Raw genomic sequence first — 20,517 nt, forward strand, 5'->3', positions numbered from 1 at the left:
TGATCTCTGTGGCGACAGCGACAGGATCCAGGGAACGGCTGGAGATGTGCCACGGAAAGGCTGGAGATCAGGAAAAAGTTCTTCCCTAAGAGGGTGCCGGCTCCTCAGGGAATGGACATTGCCTGAAGGCTGCCAGAGCTCCAGGAGCGTTTGGATAATGCTCCCAGGGATGCACAAGGTGAGACTTCTGGGGTGTCTGTGCAGGGCCAGCAACCGGACTGATGATCTTTGTGGATCCCTTCCAACTCAGGGGTATTCTGTGATTTAGACTGGATATTAGGAGGAAAATCTTCCCCTGTGAGGGCGGTGAGGCCCTGGAACAGATTTCGAAGGGAAGCTGTGGCTCCTCCATCCCTGGACGCATCCAAGGCCAGGCTAGCCGGGATATATATACGATACGATATATACGCTATATATATAAACACACACGTCGCTATATCCGTTCCCACAGCAGGGCAGGCCGGGCGAGGCTCCCGGCCCCGGTTCCCGGCCCCTCCCCGCCCAAAGCCGCAGGCGCGGCCCCGCCTCGGCTCGTCACGGGGCCGGAACCCGGAGCCGCCGCCGCCGCCGCCCCGGGCCCAGCGCTGCCCCTGCCCGGTCCGGAGCCGCGCCGCTCCCCCCGGCGCCGCCAGCATGTCCAACATGGAGAGTATCCTCGGGCGGGATGGCGGGCGGGACGGGCCGCGGGCCGCCGGACTGGGCCGGGGAAGGTGGCGGTGGCGGTGACAAGCGAGGCCTCCCCGCCGGGAGGAGCCCTCGGGGGAACGAGGAGGCGAGTCCCCCCTCATGGCGGCGGTCGAGGGGCAGCAGCAGGAGCAGGGGAAGGGCTGGGCGTGACACTGGCAGGGACTGAGATCTCTCGGCTTCGGAATTCTCTTCTAATGACGAGAAAACCGAGAAGGGATCTCGTATTCCATACCGATATCTCCAGCGGGTGTCAGAGGATGGTGCCAGGCTCTGTTCAGTGGTGTTCAGCACCAGCATGAGAAGCAGTGGCCATAAACTAAAAACCGAGGAATTCCGCCTCAACACGAAGAAAAAACTTCCTTCTGTGGAGGGGACAGAGCACTGGAACAGCTGCTGTGGGGGGTGTGGAGTCTCTGTCTGGAGACATCCCAAACCCACCTGGACACGTTCCTGTGTCCAGGTGGCCCCGCCAGGGCAGGGGAGTTGGACTGGGTGTTCTCCAGAAGTTAGAATATTCGGTGATTACCGCGTTAGGTATTCCGTGATTCTCTGTTTTCACCGCCCTGAAGGGAAAAGGAAGTGAGTGGGAAGTTCGGTGTCTCTTCCCAAGGTGCGATCAGGCAGCCTTGGTTGGGAGTGAGGAGGAGGAGGCAGGGCTGTGGTGGGTGGAGGAACAGCCCAGTTCCTGAGGCAGAAAACAGGAAAATTTGCACAATTTCAACTAAAAATAGTGCAAATTGTGCTGCAGGGACAGCACATCTGTGTATAGACTGGAGTGATGTCAGCAGGGCCGTGCCCCAAACAGCCACCACGTCAGCTGCGCTTCCTGCTCTTGGAAAGAATTTACACACAGAGCCCAGCGTGTGCTGACCGAAACCTTAATGCTGTATAAAACCATCCTAACGCGCAGGGGCAGAAAACTCTTAGAGATTCCGGAGGTGTCAGTGTGGTTGGAATGTGCAGGGAGTGCTGGCACTGCCGGTTGTCCTGGGAGGGACTGACAGGATTGCTGGGGCAGCTGACCGTGAGTCACAGACTGAGCTAGGAAGTTGGGTTCCACTCGTGCTGTGGCAAACCCGGATTTGTTCTCGAGTGTTGAGAAAGGCACATGAAGGGAGGAGCAGGAATGTGCTCCTCAGGTATGGGTCAGCTGGTTTATTGTCAGGTAAATTCCCCAGCTGAGTAACTGAGGAAGTTACTTCAAAATAAACTGCTCTGGTACTGGTACCTACATTAGTAGGTGTTCTAAATGCAAAGTCAGACATGTTACCTGTTTGTGGCCTGCCTGTGATGTTTATAGGATAACAAAGACATTCCTGAGGCCTTCAGGTTGCTGTCAGTAAGAGGAATGGCTGGACTTTAAAGCAGAAAACGGCTCTGGAATAACTTATGTGCTTGAAATATTGAAGAAACCTCAAGTACTTGTAATGTTTAGCTTTGTGCTTCCACTTAATTGTTAATCATCTTACTACCTGCTGCATCTTCCTCTTGGGATATCACAGGTGGCAGGAAAGAAACCTACAAAGCTTTTTACTTGTAGATTTACTTGTTGATTGTTGTGTTCACAGCACACACTCTATTCTCTGTCAGTAATAGTTCAGTGCAGTTATTCCAAATCACTCTGAAGGCTTGTCTTACAGTTTTCTTGGCGCTTTCAGTTTGAGCAGTTGAACTTTCATTTTTAAAGTTTCTCTTCCTGCCTGGAAGTACTCACTGCCCAAAAGTCAGATGACAGAGCTGTCGGGGAGCCCAGGATCACTCACATGACCCAGGGCTGAGAAGGAGCTGGATGAACAGTTTAAATCCAAGATCTTGCTGATTTGTAGCTGGCCGTGGCCAGCTGAGCCAGTTTGCTGTTACACTGTTCATTTCTTGTGTTCCTCCTCGGTGACTTCAGGCTGTTTTTTTGGATGGGGAGGTTCCAGGGAAGTCAGGAAACCACATCATTTCACTGACAGTCACAGGCTTTCGGTTATGGAAGCGAAAGTAGCCAGCAGAGAACCACTCTCAGTTCCTCTTGGGGGGTATTTGGTGGTTGGATTTATCACTCTGAAATAGGTTTGGTCCCTTAACTTGCACTGCAGAACACCTCTTTAATTTGAAGTTTGCTGCAAAGGAGCTCAACAGGAACTCCAAAAAATGCGACAAAGAAGAAAAGGCTGAGAAAGCTAAAATTAAGAAGGTAAGTCTAAAAACCAAGGTTTTTAGATCTGTTGCTTGCCTGTTAGAGCAGGAAGACATCTGGTGTTTTTTCATTTCCCTGGTGTGCATGCTAATAATCATGTGGTCAATGTTTGTGATTTTAAAAACGTGACTACAAATCTTCCTGTGCTTATTAATAAACATGAGGATAAATCTTTGTGCATCCTCATGGACAGCTTCTGGCATCTGCTTCCCTAGAGGATTGTCTTGTATGTGCTTTGGTTAGACACTGTTGTTCTCAGAGTTAAAAGCACTTCATGTTCATCTGCTTGTATTAAAAGGGCTGGTGGAGAGGAACTTCAGCTTTTGAGTCCTTGAAGTAGTGAAGAGACTGACTGAGCTGATTTAGTGCATTTTTGCCCATGAGATACAGCTGTACCACCTGTGCCTGCATTTTTGTCTTGGGACTGAAAATGTTTTCAGGAACAGAGATTATGTATCTGTAGCTCTGCAAAACTGCCTATTTGAAGTGCATCCTTTCCAATGCTTTTCTTGGAAAGAAGTTAGGAGTTCTCGTCTTGGAAATGTTTGGGATTGACTGTGGGAGGAATAGGGGATGGATTTGTTTTCTTTTTTGATAGAAAAAGATACAGTGACTAATGAACGCTTCTTTCAAAGCCAAAACAGACTAGGCAGAAATCTTAATGTACAAGAGCTGGCAAGGGTTGAAAGGCCTTTCCTTTTGTCTCTCCCTCTTTGCCAAGGCCATCCAGAAGGGGAACATGGAGGTGGCGCGGATCCACGCGGAGAACGCCATCCGCCAGAAGAACCAGGCCATCAACTTCCTGCGCATGAGCGCCCGCGTGGACGCCGTGGCAGCCAGGGTCCAGACTGCTGTCACCATGGGCAAGGTGACTGCATCCCCTCCCCGTCCTGCAGGGGCAAGCAGGGAGGCTTCTCATCTTCCCTGAAATGGTTTTTGTCCCGGTGGGAATGAGCTGGGAACTTCAGCTTTTGGTTTTAGAGGCAGCCAAGGAATTGGGTGCTGGGATTCCCTCTGGTGGCTGCTCTTTGGGTTGTTTCACAAAGATAATTCTGCCCGTCAAAATGAAGTTGTGAGGTAGGGGTTGTGATTCCAGAGATCTTTATTAGCTCAAATAGTTGTTTAAGCTAAACTTACTGCTTATTTACTGCTCTTCACCTTGAAGTTTTATTGTGACCTGCGGACCAGGTGAATCCTTTACCAGTGACAGGTCTCACGTCTACAGAAATGAATGCTGTATAAAGCTCATTTTTAGTGAATTTTGCCTCAGAATGTGTATTTCAAGTATTTCAAGTGGCTGAGTTAATTTCTAGAGCTGGGAATGGTAGCAGCTGTTTAAAATACGACATTCCAGATGGCAATAGGATGTTCTCTCCTATTTGATACTGTCTGTGGAGAGACATAAGAGAGCTGGGTAAGAAAAAAGAGAATCCCAGAATAATTTGGCTTGGAAGGGACCTTAAAGCCCATCCACTGTCACCCCCTGCCGTGGGCAGGGACACCTTCCATTATCCCAGGTTGCTCCAAGCTGCATCCAGCCTGGCTTTGGACTCTTTCAAGGATCCAGGAGCAGCCACAGCTTCTCTGGGAACCTGTGCCAGGGCCTCTCCACCCTCACAGGGAAGGATTTGTTCCTAAACTGCTCATTTTTTCATTGTAATAATTTCCTTCCCCTTGTTTCAGGTAACAAAGTCAATGGCAGGGGTGGTGAAGTCAATGGATGCCACCTTGAAGAGCATGAACTTGGAAAAGGTAAATAGACTTGATTGTCTTGGAGCTGACATCAAAAGCAGAAGGGGCAACAATCACAAGTTTTAGAAAGGGAAATTCAATCAAGAGTTTTCCAGTTGAGATGTATTGCTTCTGTTATTTGAAGATAAGTGATTTGATTAATATTTTTCATAGATATCTGCACTAATGGACAAATTTGAGCATCAGTTTGAGACACTGGATGTTCAAACACAACAGATGGAAGACACAATGAGCAACACTACGACATTAACAACACCACAAGTAAGAATAATAGAATATATTTTAGCAAGGTGATCTTAAATTATGAATTATGTGGCTAAACTGTTCATTAACAGCACTTGAAACACTCAGGTATATGTTTGGGATTTTTTACAGGTAAGTTGAATTCTGTAGAAGCATTATTTGCAAGTGAGAGTTCAGTTAATGTAATTTTAACTGCTGAGCACCTCTGCTCCTTATTTTTGACTTCATACCTTCTAGTGGTCAAATACAAAACTATTCTGCCAAAGGCATTTACCTTTAAATCAGCTTTGTTAAAATAATTCCTATTCTCTGAAAATCTAAAAAGAGGTTGTCAGAAGCTCCAAATGCAATTATCCATTTTGTCTTCCTGTAGAACCAAGTGGACATGCTCCTGCAGGAAATGGCAGATGAAGCAGGGTAGGTGAAATTTCTATTTCTCGAGTAAATCTTGGTTCCCACAACCCTTCCTGGTTATATCTGAAGCTAAATACCCTTGTTTTATTAGTCTGTCTCTTGGAATCAGAGAAGAAACACAATTTCCCTTTTACCTCTGGACATACCTGACTTGTCCTGGTGGTGAGTCAGAATTACTCACCAGGCTGTGTGACTTTGGAGTGTTCAAGGGCTGCTGTCTCATTGTTCCTCTGCTGTCAGTTATGGTGCTTCCCCCTTGATCCACCTGTGCCTGACTTGGTGTTTGCTCTGTTTTCTCCTGCTAGCCTTGATCTGAACATGGAACTACCTCAAGGACAGACAGGTTCTGTTGGTACAAGCGTGGCCTCAGCAGAACAGGTAAACGTTGGATTTCAGTGAGGGCAATGTTTTCTGGACAAAAGGAATGTGAGAATTAATGCTTCACTCAGTCGAAACAGAATGCTAAATTGCTGAAGTCTATTTTCAGCTGTCCCAAGGAAACTGTGTGGTTAAAAGTCTTGCTATTAAAGTAATTTTAACAATACATTTGTTGAATGTTAAAGAGAAGGGACCTTAAAACTCTTCCAGTGTTTTAAGGGACACCTTCCACTAGCCCGGTTGCTTCAAGCTTTGTCCAACCTGGCCTTGGACATTCCCAGGGATGAGGCAGGCACTGTTTCTCTGGGAAATCTGTTCCAGGCCCACCCCACCCTCACAGGGAAGGATTTCAGCTCCCTTGTCCTATCAAATATTCCACATTCTTTGAAAAATCCCACAAAACCCTAACCCTTTCTCTGCTTAATTCTGTGTTCTGAAACTCCTCCCTCACGGCCATGCTTGAGGTCGTAAGCAAATCTTGTTAAGCCATGAGAGAATTTCTCATCAGCTGGACATCAGATGGCAAAAGTTGCTTTTACTGTTGCTGATGGTTGGTTTTTTCCTTTTTGTTTTCCAACTGTGCAGGATGAGCTGTCACAGAGACTGGCCCGCCTACGTGATCAAGTCTAAGTCAACAGAGCTGCAGTTCTTTGGAGCTGCTTCCAAATTCCCTGTCTGGAACTAACCCTGCACTACACTTGAGGTGTAAAAAAGTCCAACTTAGGTGTTTAAATATGTGTAATATAGGGTACTTCACTCCCAGCTTGCTACTCTTTCTAAAATACATTAAGTGACCCAAAAATATCAGCTCTAATGTCCTTTTCTGTACATTTGGAAGTTGATCTATTTTTTGCAAGCTTTTTTCACAAATTCAAGTTGATGTTCTAAGTCAGCTACTAATGGTGGTACACTCTAGTTCCAAGCAAAGCAGAAGTGTCAGTGAGATATATTTTAAATTATGATTTTTTTAAAATTATGAGAACCGTTTATGGTTGGAGAACTGATATATCAGTTTAGACGATTGTCGTAGATCATTTTCCTACAGAGCCAAACTCCTGGAACATGCAGGGATGGACAGCGTGGACCTCCCGGAAAATGTACTTGTTGAAACAAATAAGTGGACTTTGAGTTTTTTAGTCTTTAAAAGTTAGGATCAATGTGCTGAAATTAGCAGTTTCGTTCAAAAATGTGTTATGAAAAGCTGATTTCATATAACTGGGGATATGTATGGTGGCATCACTTTAGCACAGGAGGAATAAAATATATTTTTGGACTCTTTGCCAGGTCTGTTGCTCTCTGCAGATAAAACCCCATTGTTTGTAATATTCTGGTTGTGGGGAGTAGCTAATTTTAACAATCCCTTACTATTTCTGCATAGTGAGAGGGTCTGGCTGCTCTCAGTAGCTTCAAACTCTTGTTGCAGTTGTAAAGTAAGAAATGGTTGTAGAAATTTGTAGCTGAGTCCACTTGTGATGTGTTGTGATAAACAGTGACGTTCACCTTCTCTTCTGAATGTTTTTGGGCTCGTTTTATGTTTTGTCTTTGTAGGGGTGAGGGAAGGTGTGGAGCACCAGGCTTGGAGCTCGTTTTAATTGCCTGGTGCTCAGGGCCACGTGGGTTTTCCAGTGTTAGGGAATTGCTTAAAGAAAAGAAAAAAACCTCTCTTTTTTATTCAAGCAGGATTTTTTTCAATGAAAATGTGCAAAAATGATGAAACTTTTTAGAGCAGCTTCAGATGTTATTTTGAATGTGTTATCCAACTCATTCCAAGGGTTGAGCAGGATGTTATGTACTGAAGTAATCAAGGTTACTGTAATCATAAAATCAGGAAAATAAGGTAGACAAAACAGCCTGAAATGTTGTGGGATTCTCGCTCACACTGGCAGCTGAACTAAAACCGTGAGTTTAAAAGTGGGTTCTTTTCACTTCTTAGAAAGAAACTGGGCTTAAAAATAAATGTAAACACCTTGAGTGTTTCCTTCTGTAAACAGGAGAAGTTGGAAGGTGTTTAAAAACCACTTATTGACAGCCACAGTCTGGCTAGGATCCTTTCAAATGATTAATAAAATACCCTAGAAAGGTATCTCCTGCATTTTCTTCCCTGGCTGCTTCTGAACATTGTAACCCAAGATCGTGGTGTATCTATGCAACCCAGCTACCCAGCTGGGGTGGCTGTGTGTGTGCCTTTGCCTTGCTGGACCTCCTTCAGCTTTTCAATATTCAGTTACTTCATATCATGAGAATGCTGGAAGCTTCCTGCTGTGGAATCGCTCCACACCAGAGTTTACTTGGAGCTGTCCATGAAATACTGGGGATTCAGGTCTGATAGCAGACAGCTCCAGCTACTGCATCTGGCTTCTTTTGATGTTAAAAAATGATGCTGCTGTTGGACTGGTTTGGGCCATTCTGGAATTAGTTGAGGGTCAGACAGCAATTCTGAGCTCCCACATGGTTGATTTTCCCAGTCTGTTGCCTTGGAGGGATTTAAAAATAGACTGGGACTGAGATTGCTGCAACAGAAAGGTTAAATAAGCTTCATGATTTTATTGATTGTTGTGGAGTTTTGATCTTACCCAGGCTGGTGAGCTCCAGGACCAGCGCAGATTTCCAGTGCTGTCCCTTGGAAGGAATTAACAAATACAAAGGTTTGACTGATATAATTAAGGTTATGTCTAGGGGTGATGCAATGAGGGTTAGGAAGAAATAAGTGTTTGAGACAGGGAATTTTTCCCTGTTGACTTCACTTCAGGAGTTGCTGTGTATTTCAGCCATGCCAGGGTTTGGGGCTGGCAGCTTCTGTGTACAGAACTCCTGCCCTCTCCTGGAGAAATGCATTCACTCATGGATGGGAGCTGCATCTAGGAAGGTTGAATTCGTATTTTAAATATATACGTTTTCCTCATGACATTTGGAAATGCTTCAAGCTGAAAGTTACTCAAAGCAATATTTGAGTTTCATCCTTCCTCCCTTCAAGCTTCTCAAAACATTTCTCTTCCCTGAGCAGCTCTGGCTTCTCACTCCAGTCTTGTTTTGTCTCTGTAAGTTGGCTGTTTGTAAAGTTCATTTCATGTTAAATCACTTGTTTGTGCTTTTCTGGAACCTTATTGCCAGCTAAAATTTCAGTATTTTTGCTGATGAGCAGGCACATCTAAAGCGAAACATTGCTTGAAATGTTGCTGGGTGGTTTTGCTCAGCATTTTTGTCTTCTGTTACTAAAACTTCTGGTTTGCGGTAGCTTTGTCTTCATTAGAATTCCAAAACAAAGCCATGCAAAGCTTTGGATGAAAGGAGAGGGAAGCAAAACAAGAACAAGAACTTTAATTTCATTATTGCAACGGGATAAAACTTTACAAGTTGCCTTTGTGGTGATCCTCAGAGCCAAAAAATAGTGAATTTTTGTTAAACATAATCAGCAGTTATGTATAGACATAGATTGTTAGGCTGGTGCCATGTATAGAGAAGAGAATGATTTTTGTAGCTCTGGCTGAGTTCACTTTGAAAACTGCTTTACTTGTATGGGACAGTTTGTAAATGTAACTGCAGGTGGTAAATAAAATTGTACAGACAACTCATTCTGGGTATGTGTCCAGGTTGTATGACTGCTACAGCTCTCTGTACTTGGATGGACAAGCAGATGGGATGTCTTTCCAGTGGGAAGACATCCATAAAATTCAATCTTTATGGGGGGAAAACGAGGAAAACAAAGTGGGTGCTACTGAGAGAGATTTGGGACAATTTGGGAGTAATTAATATTAAGTATAACAATATAAACTCTAATTTTATGGGGTTTTAAAAAATGTTTAGTCTGAGAGAGCCCCATCCTTAAATATTTCTGAGGGTTTTCTGTCCTTACACGCAGAACAAAGGACTGCTGGCAAGGAGGTGGGTGTGGGTTTGAGTTTGGGATTGACTTTCCCAGACTTAAACATCTTGAATTACAACATTTCTATTCTGTCGTTCAAGAACCAGCAGAGGGCACCTCAGCCTTTGCTTTCATGGATCCCACAGAAACGACTGGTTGGAGCAGTTAAAGGAAAGCTGGTTGGTTCAGGGAACAGTCTCTCCCAAGAACCTTTGTCTGGGCAGCATCCACCCGCTGTAGGATGCACCTATGCCGGGGCTTTGATCCCAAAATCCAGCTTGGCAGCACATCCACAGGGCCATCAGCTGAATAGGATCAGTCTGCATTAAATATTCTTCAAAACCGTCCTTTGCTGCCTTTGGGGGCAATTTAAGTCTCTGAGATCTGTTAGGAGTGTGAGTAACCTTGTGCTTAAAACTTGGGTTTAAAATTATATTTTTAGTTAAATCTTGAGAGTTTTTAGCTGTTATCGTTCTGCTTATGGCCTGTCATAATTCTTCTGTTTTATACAAAAGGAAGCACTCAGTATGCACTGATGGAAATGGATTTTAGTGGTAAATTTTATTTTTTTTATCAGAGCTTCGATGAGCTTTGGTTTGATGAAGGATTGACTTTAAATTTCAGGATTCTCTCCGCAGTTCTGCCTTCACCTCTTGCTCAGGCTACTTTGAGCTCACAACAACACTTGGCTCCCAGCTTTCTTCCTTCAAACAGTATTTTTCCAGTGGAACCCTGAGTAGGGTCAGTGGCCTTGCTTGTTTCGGAAGCAGCTCCCTTCATTACCATTCCGTGAGGGAAGGGCCCGACGTGAACAATCTGTAACTAATTTCACGTGCCAGTGGAGCCGCTTTTCACTGGGAGAAGATGCACTGGGAGAATCTCCTAGACTCCTGCTTCCTTTTGCTGCTCTTTATTAAGGAACTCAGCCTGGATCAGCTGCACGACATGGTTCAAAAGGGAAAATCAAAGGGGCTGCAGGATCCAGGTTTTGGGAAAGCTTTCCGTGTTCTTCCAACGGTGCCGGTTACTGTGAGGAGCTGCCAGAGACAGACTCAGCACAGAGGCTGATCACAGCCCTTATCTAAATAGGGGCGATTTCAGGGAATAAAATATTTCATACTGCATATTTCTAATCTAAATATGCATATTAAATAGTCCAAACAATCTAGAGAATAAGTATGCTAATTATGTAGGATAATAAAACAAAATATAATAAAAATTTAAAATAATCTAAATAAAATCTAAGTGTCTAAAACCAAAGATGTTTTACAGTCACGCCTGTGTGTCTTGCTTAGGATATTCTAATTTTATTAAGCCTGAGTGAAACAATCTTTTTGTAAAAGTCTAAAGCAACGAACATGACATAATGTGTGTATCTGACAAGATAATAATCAGCTTAATTTAATTTCCCTGCTATCTGATTCATAATTCTTTATCACAATCAATTTTTGTCAAAATGAGCTGTCAAGGATAAGAAAACATTTGAAAACTTCCTTTAAAGATGCTTGGTATTTTTTTATTAAATCTTTTACGACTCCTTTCTTTTTTCAGAGATTAGATAAACATAACCCTGGAGTCTCTACAGGAGATATTTCCCATTATTCTTATCACAATCAGGGCTTTGTTTCTCGTGCTGCAAAATGGGTCATTACTGCAACCATTAAGCTGGATTTCTGTTGATAGTGGTTTTTCAGTTCCAGGTTCCATCTGAAGTCCCAGTATTTGCCTGGAAATCCATCGGAGAAGCTGGCGGGTCTGTTCAGAGTGTTGTAAATTAGTTCCAGTCTCCACGAGCCTGCTGTGACTAATTGATCTGACCTGGAAGTGGATAAAGTCCATAACAGTAAGATCAACTTTTCCTCTGGTAATTTGACAAATAGAGCCCTTTTTTTAAGTCCCGTGTAGGCTCCGTTCCCCATTTGTTCTGTTGTGATGGGCATCGTTTCCGTGTTAGAGTGATAATGATTTTCCAGATTTCTGCTGATTTGTAGAGCAGGTGCCTTTATTTATTAATGCCAGAAGAAGGGAGAGGTTCAACAACACCAACAAAAAGAGAATTCCTGGCAGCAGCTGTGTATCAAAGCCATTCCTTATCCAGTTGCCTCACTGTAAGTATCTAACCACTGCTTAAAATCTTCAAATTTCCGTGTAAAATGGCAACATTTTTTTGCAGAGTAGTTTTATGTATAAACAGAGTAGAAGTAATAATTCATTAGTAGTAACTATTACATTTAACAATTTAACTGCTTTTTCATCCAAATATTTTAGACATGCAGAAATTAATACTCACCAAACCCCAAGTTGTCTGGTGTGTAGTGAGTTTAAAGCAGCAAATATGGAATATCCCAGGTTGTCTTTGAAATTTAATGCTTTTGCTGAAGTTTTAGAGTATTTTTTTTAGTCTGTGGCTGGAGTAATAAATAAACCAGGTATTCCCAAGCTCTTCATTAAGGTTTATGGAGATGTTTGGGAAATCAGGCTGTTTTCTCAGCATACTCTTTACCACACAGGTTTTCCTCCTCCTGCACTGTAGGGATGTGCAGGAAGGCCCGTGGTTTGCGGAGTCGCTCCAGCTCATTTATTTCCTACAGCCACAGGGAAACCAGGAAATCTCAGTGTTGTGTGGGCTGCTGCTCTCGCAGGAGAGGCAGCTGGAATGGGATCTGTGCAGTGGAAGCTCCTGGAAACTCCATGTTGCTGCCTAATTAATTTTTAAGAAGAATTTTAGGCAGCCACTCTAAGTACTGTATTGACTGTAGGTAAATCCATGCTGCTTTCTGGATGGGCAGGGATTTAAGGAATTTCTCTGCTTCCAGCCCCTTCCAAGCCCACATCCCATTCATCCTCTCCCATCCCCACCAATTCTGTCATGCTCACCACGGCTATAAACCCCCCAGCCGTGAGCCAGGGGAGTCCAGTCCCTATTTATTTGTGCTCTAGTGGGATGTGAACCTTGGTCTTCCAGGGTGAAAGGTTGAGGGATGAGTGTCTTGTTTACCTGTGCTTTTCAGAGAATGTTTTCCTTTAATCTATTAAGCAGACACACCATTTTGTCCCTTGGTGTGCAATGGGATCGTTAACAATGCGCTTAATTACTACCAAACCACATCTGAGTGCCCGATGGCAGCAGGCAGGAGACTCAAAGCCCAGTTGGTCAGGCAGGAGGGTCCAGCAAAGGTTCCCCCACCACAGAGTTTAATAGAAACATCTTTCCATGAGCTCCTGCAATGTCTCCCTGATTTATACATGGCTTGGTGATGGATAAAACCACATTGGATGGCTTCACATCAACTCTAACTGATGGCTGAGGGAAAAGTGGGAGTGAATGAGAAGAAACAAAACTGTCAATTGATTTTAAAATCCAAATCAGATCCTTGGAAGGTTATTTTTGAAACTAAAAATCCAATTCAGGTTCCTTGGAAAGTTGTTTTTAAAATCCCCAAACCTGAGTTAATTCAAACACTGTAGCACTGCTGCTTTTAACACACCTAAGGATTTCTTTTCTCTGAAACCTTTATGTTAAGACATTCACATCCCAAAGGTGGCATTTGTGCTTAATTTTCTGGCAGCCCTGCAGATTTGTTGTATACATTAATCAGCCAAGGTACAGGGCTTGGGCTCATCCTCCACCAGGCACAGACACAATAGGGTGGAGAAGGCCCAAGCAAACACAGCTGGTGAACATATTTACCATCCACTGGTTAGTCACACTTGTGGAGTTTTAATTGAATTACCTTTGACAGTGAACAGCAAACCTGGTGGGTGATCTACTAAATTTAACTGATGAATGGGCTCCCTAAAATCAATTAGCATCCAGGGCTGGGAGCATGAAGACATCCGTCGCTCGGCAGGGACCGGAGCGGGCTCGGAATGACAGCAGCAAATGTTGTCCAAGTGAAAGCACGGATCTCCTGCCGCCGCTGACCCCTGCTCCCCACATGAAAGAAAAACAGGAGCCTAACAGGAGCTGAAAGAATCCGACAGTAAATCATTTAAGCCCTGTTTTGCACAACTGATACAGGATGCTTCCAAACTGCTTGATTGATGCTGGGCAGTATATTAGAAGCAGGACGTGGCAGAGCAAGGAGCCCGTGGCCAAGCACCAGCTCCACAAACACCATCTGCTCCTTTAATTATTTTTGGGAGATTCGGGATAGCAATAAGCCAGGAGAAATTAGAAGTGGTCTTTTTCTTTTGCTACAGTGATCGAGCCCTGTCTGTGGGCACAGAGAAGCCCCGTCAGTCTCTGGGTTGTTTGTTATCTGAATAATCAATCGATGGCAAAATGCAGGCTGGAGGTTCCTCTGACCTTTGCCTCGGTGCAACCCGACCCTGCATGGGGCTCAGGCGGAGCATGTAATGAGGGACAGCTGGGATGGACTGGAAAAGGGAGCACACACATGTCTGAGGGAGAAGGAGAGCACACAAACATGAGAGAGAAGGAGCACACAGCATGTCTGAGAGAGAACACACACAGTATCTGAGGGAGAGGGAACACACATGCACACATTTGAGGAGCTCCTGGCTTTGCACAAACTGCAGAAGGCGGAGAACTCTCCACTGGGAGTTTTGGGTTTGGAGGTGAAGAAGAAGAGTGATAAACAGGCTGATAGCCTTCCCTCTCTTCACCCTGCTTTGCTGGATCACCAGCTAAACCTTCCTCAAGAGGAAATCTGGGCCAAACCTGTTTTATTGGAATACCAACTTCAGTGAAGACTCAGTCTGGACTAGGCTGAATGTGAATTTTATTCATCTTTTTTAAATTATTTTTTTACCAAAATGAAAAGAAAATTTCAATGGTGCTCAAACTGAAACCTGTCCAATGGCCTCTGGAGGTGCTGTACTGGGACACGGTGACTTAAATCCTTCTTTTCCCTGGGGATATCCTCCTTCCCAGCCTGGTGCATTGGCTACCACATTATAGGGTGTTCTGAAGGCACAGTGGGGCTTTTCTTTCCTTGCCTTCATAAGTCATTGATGTAATGCATTGATTTCAGAGTCAATGCATGGAGAGCATTTTATTTTATTTTATTTTACTTTATTTTATTTTACTTTATTTTATTTTATTTTAATATTTTGTTTGATTTGATTTGAATTTAATATTTGATTTGATTTGATTTTACTTATTCAAATAATATTTTGACATTTGATGCACCAAAATTACTACTGTACTTTTTAAGGAAAAATTCTCACCTTGCACAGAAAGCCCAAGCCTCATGGGAGACATTGGACTGTAATATCATCGAGTTATAGAACGAGATGAGCAGAGACGGGGTGGAGCAACACCAGCCCGACTCCAAGTGTTTCATGACTGCTTTAAAAATGTGACATTTTAACCTATAAAATAAAAAAGAGGGTGGGATCCAACGCGCGCTGACGTCGTGCTCTGAAGTGCTGCATAAATTACACTGTACTTAACACACAAACCTGCTTTTTAATTTAATTAATATATAAACAATGGGCTCCTGATCCTGCAGAACAGCCCAGAGGATCTGGTGCTTTCTCTTCTCCTGGCTTTGCTCCACTCCTGCTCTCAGAGCTGCCCTGAGGTCTTGCTCCGAGGCCCGGCTGCTGCTGCTGTGCTGACAGCCCTGCTCCACAGTGCACCTCCAAAACACACCATTCCCTGGCCCATCCAAAGCTTTGGCTTCCAGACAAACACACGGGAACGCGGCTCCAAACACCCGGATCAATCCCCTCAATAAGATTTCATGCAATTTCAAACGGTATCTGTCTTGGTTTGGAAAACAAAAAGCAAAGGAAAGACAACGGCAAAAAGCCTTCCCAGTGCATGAAGTGAGAAATGTGGCTTTAATTTAGACAACTAATTGCTTCCAGCTGAACCAGCCATTAAAAACAGTTGAAGAATTACAATGTAAATAGATTAATGCAGACAAAGCAACATGTGCACTATTCCATGTCTTCTTGTTACCTACAAAATACTTGGGCAGTGACACACTGTTAGTCTAAGCCACTTGTTAGGTTCTGTGCTAATCAGCTAAAATTAAATAAACATGACTGATAAAAATGACTGTTGTGTTTGAAAATTGATGCACCAACAGAATTTACTCCAGGAGATAATTACAGATGATTAAGTAACAAAGAAATAATTCCTACGGCAAAGGGTGAGCGCCGGCGGCACAGGGAAGGGGCACTTGCCAATGTGCCGGCCTTGTCATTTGGAGGGATAATAACCAAAGCTGCAGGAAAATCCATGGGGAGGATGCAAAAACTCTGAAGGAGCTTTTCTACCCCAGCAATCTCCAGTACAGAATGCAAAAGGGCTGGAAAATCAGTATTTTGCTGTTGCAAAAATGTGTATGTTTCCCTCCTCCGCCTTCCTACCCAAGGGATCAATCCTTTCATAAAACTCTTTGCTTTTAAATGCTGAAAAAGTGCTCACGGGTGAACCATGTAAGTAAAAAATACTTTATTTCCTAAATGATAATGTTAATTTGAATATTAAAGCTCATTTCCTTTGTCATCAGAATGAAACCAGATTGAGACTCACCTTCTAAAATTCAAAATATTCTTCTGGCAGTAATTTTAAAATATTAATTCTTAAAGGAATTTATTTTAAGAATGATAATACTGAATGGAAGACTTGGAAAACTAATATTTTCCAAATTATTTTGGAATAAATCTGGGAGGGTTTTGCATTTTTTTCTTCTCCATAAGGCATGTTGGTAGGAACTCTGTGATAATAGAGACATCCAAAAAAATAAACAAAAGGCTTTAAACTGAAAAAGCAGAGTTTTAGATGAGATTCTGAGCATAAATTCTTTCCTGTGAGGGTGGGGAGGCTGTGACACAGGGTACCCAGAGCAGCTGTGGCTGTCCCTGGATCCTCGGAGGCATCCACAGCCAGGCTGGATGGGGCCTGGAGCAACCTGGGACAGTGGAACAAGATGGGCTTTACCATCCCTTCCAACCCAAACCATTCCACGATTCTGTGATTTCAAGGGGCTGACTCCTCCACAGAGCTTAGCACAGCCATTTCTATGCAACTTTCTCCTGTATTTTCTTTAGCACGCTCATATCCTTGAGCATCTCATTGAAACACATGTTTGAGTCAAGATTAGCCCCTATGAAATGAAAATCGCTCAGGCTGCAGAGGGGGAAGTGGAATATTATTCTTCATCCTGAATTGAAATATTAGAAGCTGACTCCTGAATTATACTCTGGGGTTACCGAGCTCTAATTGAGATTGAAATTGGGCCGCTATTTTTGGTGCAGCCTGGAAAGCTCCGAGTCTTATTCCCATTTGTGCCGGTGGAAATCCCCACCCATCATCTCAAATTCTGCTCTGCCTGCATCTTCGGGGTGAGGAGAACCTTCCTGGCCCCTTCCCCCCCGAAATAATGATAAATGACAGCTACTCCAAATTGGAGCTGGCTGCTGCTCCTCACCGAAGGGCCGAGGAGAGGGTGGGAAGGGGCTTTTCCCCAAAAGCTGATTGACAGGCGGGGTCAGGATGGGGGGAGAATTTGCTGGACCCTGTCAGATCCCAGGGAGCTGCTGACAGCTCGTGCTGCCATTCCCTTCCTTCCCTCCTGGGCCAGATTTATGCTGCTGTACAGAGGGTGTGAGATAAACTCTGCCCACCCCAAAACGACGATGTGCTCCTATAAATCTAATTTTTTTTCCTGACAGTGCTGTCTAGAAGGGTTTGGTTTCTCTGGAGCAACAATTAGCGATGATTCCTAATGCTTTGAAACATTAAAGCAAAGTTGATGGGACTTCCCAGTCCTCCAGTCATCACCATGTAGCAGAAACCATGTTTCTGAGCAGAGATGAGGGTGGGGAGGCCCTGGCACAGGTTGCCCAGAGAATCCATCCCTGGCAGTGTCCAAGGCCAGGTTGGACAGGGCTTGGAGCAACCTGGGATAGTGGAAGCTGTCCCTGCCCATGGCAGGGGGTGGAACTGGATGGGCTTCATTTTTCAACCCAAACCATCCTCTGGTGGTGGGAGCAGCAGGAGGTGAAAGTCCCATTGGTTGTGCTGGAAAAATGCCCAAATTAAGGACAAGCTCCTTCCCCTCCCAAGTCACTGTCACAATGTCTGGTTGTGGGACACGAAGGGACACGTGACACAAATGACCAGGTTTCCCTCACTTCCCCAGCTCCAGGTTCTCCACATCCCTGGGATCCCTTTGCACACACGTCAGGGATTAACCCTGGGAGCTGGGGAGAGGTGTCCCCTTGCAAGGAAAACATGGGGCAGGTGCAGGTGTTGGGAATGGAGCCCCTCGGAATTAACAACCTGAAAGAATTTTGATTTAGCAGAATGTATTGATCAGTGCAAACAAGGAAAAAATATATTGGACTGAGATGATCAAATATGGTGAGGTCTTTTTTTTTTTTTTTTTTTTTTTTTTTTTTTTTTTTTTTTTTTTTTTTTTTTTTATTGCAAGCAGTGAAAAATTCCAAAGGCATGACCGAGGAATTAATATGCAGCTATAAACATGCTGAGGGAAAAACGGCCAGGGGAAGCAAACAGGACTCAAAATAGATTTATCTCCAAACGTCCCATGAAGCCAAGGAATCTGCTGCTATAAACACAGGAATTGCAACCGGCCACATGAAACAAAGCCCCGCTTTCAGTGGCACCTGGGGATGGTGAGATGGAAGTAATTCCTCTTTAATTAAGATATTGTGATGTGTCCGAGGCTTGCTGCGGAACAGCAATTCCCCCTGCCTGGGAAAAGGGGGGATTAAGTTACAGAGGGGCTCTGCTGGAGGAGGAACCCCTGCTTGAAGCAAACCCTTTGCTGGCATTATCTGTTTAATGTGTTGCACACCATTTGCAGCATAAACATTTCCAGTTCATTTTAATTTCATATCGGAGGAGAATCATAAAGACAGAGGGTTATTGGTCACAGCTGCAGGGATGTGGCAAATGCAACTTGAAGAATTATTCTGTCAGAGAGAAAGAGCCAGATATTATTGTTTTTTCCCTTACAGTCTTGCCAGCAGTTAAAAAGGGGATTTTATTAAAAATATTCATGTAATTAAAATCTATAGCCTTAAAAGCCTTTAGAAGAACTGGATCTAAACTAGGATAATGCTTTTACAGTTAGATGTTGTAGGTTTGTAACAAAACAACTCTGCATTTGGTCAAGAAAGCAAAATAAAAGGTTTTTAAAGTTAAATCTTTTATTTTAAAACATAAGCAGCTTTGAAGCATACAGTGATTGATATAGCTGAGACGTTTCCTCCTAGGAAATGCTAAATTTGGCTGTAGAAATTCATCAGTGATGATCTGGGCCACCAGAGTGTCCTGAGAGGGAGAAATTACTTTTATTCCCCACACGTGTGGTTTTAACAGCCAGTGCCCAGCTTTTCAGCCGTTGTCCATCAGCATGATGGATCATCCTTTCCTTCTCTCACTTCCCAAACCCCAGCTGGAACAGAGAATATTCCCAAAGCAAAGGAAAGATCCCACTGCAAACCAAACCCAACAGCCACCCAGAGTAGTTTCTTTTTTGAGCTCTTTTTTCTTAATTCTTTTTCTCCGAGCTTTGTCCAGTAATAAACAACTGTTCCAATCTGCTGCACTGATCAAAAGAAATGTTTTAATCAGTCCCAAGCTAAATATCATGCTATTATGTTATCACTGGAGCAAATCATCCAAAATACAAAACAAAAATATCAGTTTAATATACTCCAGATCAGGAATGTCTTGAAGAAACTCGCCTTCCTTACAGGTGTGTCCTATTTTAAGGAAAAAAAGGGAAGAATTAAAGTGTGGGGGCTGGTGCTGGGGCAGGAATGCCAGGATCAAACTGGCCAAGTCCAATTTCTGCAGATAAAACACTTTTCTCCACCCCAGAGATGGGGGGTTTTTTGTGGGTTTGTTTTTGGTTTTTTTGGGGTTTTTTTTTTTGTGTTTTTTTTTTTTTTTTAGCTTTTTGGGTTTTTTGTTTGTTTTTTTTTTGTTTTTAGGCTGAGGAGCAAATTTCTGTTTTCACCTGCTGAGGAGTAAATCCAAAGGGAGAGCATGGACCAATCCATGCTACTTCCAAGCCATGGCTCTGGTAAGGGGTGCAACCCCAAGGAGACCCAGAAGTTTTCAAATTTTTGAGACAGTTTCCCCAGGAGCCTGAGCATGGTCTGGATTCAATGCAGGGTGATAGCAGAAGTCAGTGGATGCAGGAACATCCCTGCCCCACTAGCCCAACGCAGGACGACCAACAGTGACACTTGCTATCAGCTCTGGAAAGTTTTGCCTTGGGCAGACCTGGATGTCATTTCCATCCTCTGCTCTGTTCTGTGTCCAGGTGACCTACCCAGCAAAATTCCTCCTTTTTATGGCTTATTAAGGCTCGTGGTTCCATATGCATGAGTTATACCCAAAACCAGTTAAAAAAAAAAAAAAAAAAAAAAAAAAAAAAAAAGCGATATTTGGTCATTTGGGAAGATTTATTTTGGACTTCTGGCTGTCTGGCCAGCAGGACCTGGAGACAGACTCCCAGGGTCAGCAGCTCAGACCATGCATTCCCAGATGGATCCTTCATATATGTTAGATTGAGGAAACCCTGATTCCCCATAGGATACCCAAGGTGAGGAGAGGAGCTGGACATAGGGGGAAAATCCTCACTGGCACACACAGCTCAAACACCACCCAAACCCATTTCATGGAATGGTTTAAGGTGGAGTGACCTTGAAGTCCATGCAGTCCCACCCCTGCCATGGGCAGGGACACTTTCCACTATCCCATATTGCTCCAAGACCCATCCAACCTGGCCCTGGACACCTCCAGGAATTCAGAGGCAGCCACAGTTTGTCTGGACACCCTGTGCCAGGGTGTCCCCACACTCACAGGGAAGAATTCCTTCCTAATTCTTTGACCAAAAACTGACTAAAAACCACCTCAAGAAGTGAGGACATTGTCCTGTGAAGGAGGAACAGCAGCAGGGATGGAGCACCTGGACCTGACCAAATCCACATGAGCTCTTCCCTGTTCTCTCCTTCCCATTTTGTCCCACAAGAGCTC

General features: G+C 44.0%; 1 protein-coding gene across 1 annotated transcript; it reads left to right on the plus strand.

The window, feature by feature from the left end:
* Positions 1–529: 529 nt before the first annotated feature.
* On the plus strand, positions 530–9,231 carry LOC136374206 (charged multivesicular body protein 1b). Its single transcript, XM_066339472.1, has 8 exons — positions 530–649; positions 2,772–2,869; positions 3,594–3,740; positions 4,556–4,624; positions 4,778–4,885; positions 5,241–5,284; positions 5,587–5,659; positions 6,245–9,231. The coding sequence occupies exons 1-8, from the start codon at positions 634–636 to the stop codon at positions 6,287–6,289; spliced, it is 600 nt and encodes a 199-aa protein (XP_066195569.1). The 5' UTR covers positions 530–633; the 3' UTR covers positions 6,290–9,231.
* Positions 9,232–20,517: the final 11,286 nt, after the last annotated feature.

The sequence above is a fragment of the Sylvia atricapilla genome, chromosome Z, assembly GCF_009819655.1.
Source record: "Sylvia atricapilla isolate bSylAtr1 chromosome Z, bSylAtr1.pri, whole genome shotgun sequence".
NCBI lineage: Eukaryota > Metazoa > Chordata > Aves > Passeriformes > Sylviidae > Sylvia > Sylvia atricapilla.

What these genes read in the sequence shown, in the direction of transcription:
- LOC136374206 (XM_066339472.1), top strand. An exon ending in CGACATTAACAACACCACAA is followed by an intron (nt 4,886 to 5,240) that starts GTAAGAATAATA and finishes GTCTTCCTGTAG; the next exon opens with AACCAAGTGGACATGCTCCT. An exon ending in GCGTGGCCTCAGCAGAACAG is followed by an intron (nt 5,660 to 6,244) that starts GTAAACGTTGGA and finishes CCAACTGTGCAG; the next exon opens with GATGAGCTGTCACAGAGACT.